This window comes from Cryptotermes secundus, unplaced genomic scaffold (genome assembly GCF_002891405.2).
Source record: "Cryptotermes secundus unplaced genomic scaffold, Csec_1.0 scaffold1394, whole genome shotgun sequence".
Taxonomy (NCBI): Eukaryota; Metazoa; Arthropoda; class Insecta; order Blattodea; family Kalotermitidae; genus Cryptotermes; species Cryptotermes secundus.
The window spans coordinates 1-4,148 of NW_019744142.1; the positions used below are offsets into that span (position 1 = coordinate 1).

The 4,148-nt window shown below is 37.5% G+C and overlaps 1 protein-coding gene across 1 annotated transcript; it reads left to right on the forward strand.

The window, feature by feature from the left end:
* Positions 1 to 375: 375 nt before the first annotated feature.
* On the forward strand, positions 376 to 3,450 carry LOC111874592 (seminal metalloprotease 1-like). Its single transcript, XM_023870215.2, has 2 exons — positions 376 to 1,110; positions 2,952 to 3,450. The coding sequence occupies exons 1-2, from the start codon at positions 1,054 to 1,056 to the stop codon at positions 3,138 to 3,140; spliced, it is 246 nt and encodes an 81-aa protein (XP_023725983.1). The 5' UTR covers positions 376 to 1,053; the 3' UTR covers positions 3,141 to 3,450.
* Positions 3,451 to 4,148: the final 698 nt, after the last annotated feature.

Here is a 4,148-nt window from a genome sequence, read left to right on the forward strand (position 1 = left end):
CCCTCGCCCTCGCCCTCGCCCTCGCCGAGTCATTCAGTTCGACTGCAGTCTACGATATAGCCACACAGCAAGCAACTTCAGCCAGCAGGCTTCGTCTCCAGCGCTCGGTCTTCGGAGGTATCAGCAGGCTGCGCCAGGCACGACCGCCTCGGCCCTCCGGCGCTCTCACACCCAACTCACTGGGGCACCGCGCCTGGACTCGCCGGTGGTCATGTTATGGTCTGACTCACTGGGCATCTGGCGTAGCCACTGCCTCATGGCTCCTACGACCGCGCTCAACGACTAGCCTTTTCAACAGCAATTCACCATAACTAGCCTTTCTCCTTACCGGCGCGCGCCGCCCTACCTCACCGGTCAAGCATCTCAGCCACCACGGTCCTTTTCAGGGCCAACAAACTGTTCCGAAGAAGTGGGTTGTCATAGGAGTAATGACAAGACTACACACATTGACAAGAGCCCCACAGAATCAATAAATAATCAACAAAGAGAAAGAATACTTATTCCCATTTTAGTGCTTCCATCTATATACAGAATCAAGATTTATGAACTTATATTTATGTAGCTAAGTGATATAGTTCTTTGTATGATTTTCCTTTTACATAATTTTAATGTCTAAAAGCTTCTACATGTATTCTCAAACATTTGACTGCTATTATACACAGTATAATCTGAAAATGCGGCAAAAATATAAGTAGTTTTCAATAACAATAGCAAATTTAATCATAATTATATGAAATTAAAAGCAGATTAAATCCGGAAGGTACTTGCTATAGTGCACTTCATAAACATCAGTTTCTTGTATTTATCTACAAACCTTAAAAATTAAACTACACAGTACCTCAAATGTATTTGTAATTTAACGAGTGTGTAACTTGGGCGAAACTGACCTTAATTTGCAGATACTTCCTAGAAGAAATATAAATTCATACATCAAAAATTCATTAACATGAATTAATTTTTCTTTTTGTTCCAACAGGAAAAGAACATAACTTCAGAAAGTACAATGAAGCAACTGTTACTAACTTTGGTGTGCCATATGATTATGGAAGTATAATGCACTACAGTGCATATGCTTTCTCCAAGAATGGGAAACCTACAATAACACCCCTTGTATGTATGAGTGTAGATTTTGTACACCTTCTCTATAGTCTTCTGCTAGGAATTTTATGATGATTTAATCCGTTACTACCCATTTTCTAAGATACATTAGAATATTTTTTATTTTTGTTACATGTTACAATTCCAACATAATTTCCAAATAACTGCTTTCCTTTAATGCTACAGATATAGTTCTATCACATGAACAGTATAAAGTAAAAAGTAAAAAGTAAAGCTATCCCTGTAACAGGCCGTGAAGGCCCATAGGGTTGTGAGACATTGAGGGTCCCACATTATCTAGACAATCAGCTCAAAGATGGCGGTATGGTTGTCAGCTTTACGCGCTGGCCATGCTTTGCAACCCAGGAAAATTCTTTAATTAATTCCTGGTACTCATTTCTGTTAGAGACTGAGTCGACCCCAGGGCCATAGTGTGGCTCCAAGGATTAGGTCAATTGAAAAAAATCCAATGACCTCATTGGAACTTGAACCCGCGACCTTCCAGTTTGTAGTATAGTGCCTCAACCACTACGCTACCACGTGCCCCCATCACATGAAGAGTACAACCACATTTCACTGTTGTATTTTGTTGACAACTTTGCTTTGAGAAACATGAGAAACACGTTAATACACAGTTTACTACCATTCTTTTTTTATGGCTTAAACTCTCTCATATTCTTATAAATGCTCTGTGTAGTAACATTGCCAAATTCTTTACTTCTCTGCTGACGTGTTTATTTATTATAGTGAAACCCCCATTCAAGTTCTCTTTGGAGATTACTGGCTTTGGACACTGAAGTAAGAAAAATATTCACATGGAGTAAATTTAACTTTGAGATTATATTCAATATATGGAGCAACTGCTGTCCCACCATCCCTAACCACTCATGCTCTCGGTATCAGTTCTTTCCTTATTCATCATTTCTCAGAAAGACCATTGATCATAGTACTGTGCTCACTCCCTTCTTTTCACTGACTGCATTGCACTGAATGCTGATCGAGTGTTCCTGCACTGCAGTGAACTGAACTGAGAACTGAAAATATGACAGCCCTCTCATTCACTCACTAGCTTTCTACTTATTCCTATGGAAAATTCTAGAATATCCATGGGTGATCTCAGCCTTCTTTGTCAACTGAATCCTTTCCCAGACATTCCAGGTAGTAGAAGAGGTACATGCAGGGCAGAAAATGCCATCCCATGATATTCAACAACCTTGATCCCACTGTGCTTAGCTCCTGCAACTGTATTAAACACTGAATGAGAGGACTATTTTAAACTGAGGAATTGAATCAAAATCAAAATGCACTCTTGCTCTTTCTCTCTCTCATGCATGCATGGAATGTGCACATACACAAAGGCACGTGTACATACAAACACACACATATATACACGTGCGTGGGTGTGCACATGCATGTGTGCATGCTTAGGCCTGAATTTTATTTTGTATGCTATATGACATTTAGTAGTTTAATATATGGCAAATGATACTGTGATTATAAATTTCCTTTTAAAAATTATCATACTATTTAATGATGAGGTTTCCTTTCCATGGTGGTGATTCTTCAGTTTGTGGTTTCTGGGGTTATAACATTGTATAGCATCATAGGTGGATACTGATGTTTTGTTGCACATAGCATGTTTCTCCAAAATGTGAGTATCTGTCTGCAAGACTGCATAGTTTCACAACCCAGTGGACCGCACTCCACTGAGATTTCAAAGGAATATGCTATGTCCATCTTCAAGGTAAAATGTAAGCAGCAAATTCTTCTGAGATGTCAGTGTCTACCTACAAGATTATATAGTATTAAAATTATGAAGTCTGCCATCTGAGGTTATTGTTTGTTTTCTGCAGCAAAATGGAACTGAGATTGGTCAACGAGAGGGACTCAGTGAGAAAGACATAAAGAAACTTGGAAAGATGTATGGTCACTTCAAGGATGGTGACAAAGGGAAATGTGGTGAGGAGAAAGAGGATAATGAGGAAGAAGAAGGGACTGATATAGAGGAAGAGGAGGAAAATTTTATCTTACTTCTGGACTAATACCTCTTAATTACTTATGGAGTGTTCAAAAACTTGAAAACTGTATATATTTACTAATAACCTACTCCTACAGAATTGGCTATGATGATTTTTGTCAATGAAATCGAATCAAAGAATTGTATTCTGATTAGACTGCACTTGTGAAAATTACAATATAGATTCAAGTTACTTTTGAAATGTAAGTTTTCAATTAAATCTATGAGATTGTAGATGCAATCCTGGTGTGATATTCAACCAAACTAAGATTAAACAGATTTACCTAAGAGTATATACATTTTCATATTTTTCAATAAACAAGTCTGGAATGATATCATATCTACTATTTTTAACCAGTTGTATGCAAACAAACCATAACATAACCCACAATAAAGTTAATTTAAGTAATTAATTCTGGAGAACGTGATATCTCAAGACATTATGTTCTGGACAGCCACAGTTAAATTCCTGTCAGGAGTACTAGGCATTTTGCTCCTTGCCACTTCATTGAGAAAGGTTCTTGAACCCTGTCAGCTCTGATTCAATGGGTACTACAAGCTCTTACCCTGTTCAGAGTAAACACCATCTTCATTGACCTCCAACTACAACTGGAAGTAAGATTGGGAATACAAAAAGCATCATCTCCACATTTTACATAGATTTGCCTTTTATGTTTGACTTTTTCCTGCATTAATTGTAACATGTTATTTTGCATAGCTGTGAAATTTTCGTTAGACAATGTGCCCTATTGTACAGCTGATCTCATATATTTTTCTGTCATGTATTTGTTGGACAAGTACATTTTACAAGGCTGACTTGGTATATATTTATTGACGGTAACTACATCCGCTGAAATTGTAATTTCTTATTACAATTACATTACAAATTTGGGATTAATTCTTTACATTTTTGCCTCTCTTTAAATTTCTCTGCTTGATAATTTCAGATATGATTGCACAGTTATGCATTCTTTTTTCCTCTATATAATAGATAGTACGTATTATACACATGTGCCAGCAGAATTTTTCTGGT

What these genes read in the sequence shown, in the direction of transcription:
- LOC111874592 (XM_023870215.2), top strand. Translation starts at nt 1,054, where the DNA reads ATGCACTACAGTGCATATGCTTTCTCCAAGAATGGGAAACCTACAATA. An exon ending in AACCTACAATAACACCCCTT is followed by an intron (nt 1,111 to 2,951) that starts GTATGTATGAGT and finishes TGTTTTCTGCAG; the next exon opens with CAAAATGGAACTGAGATTGG.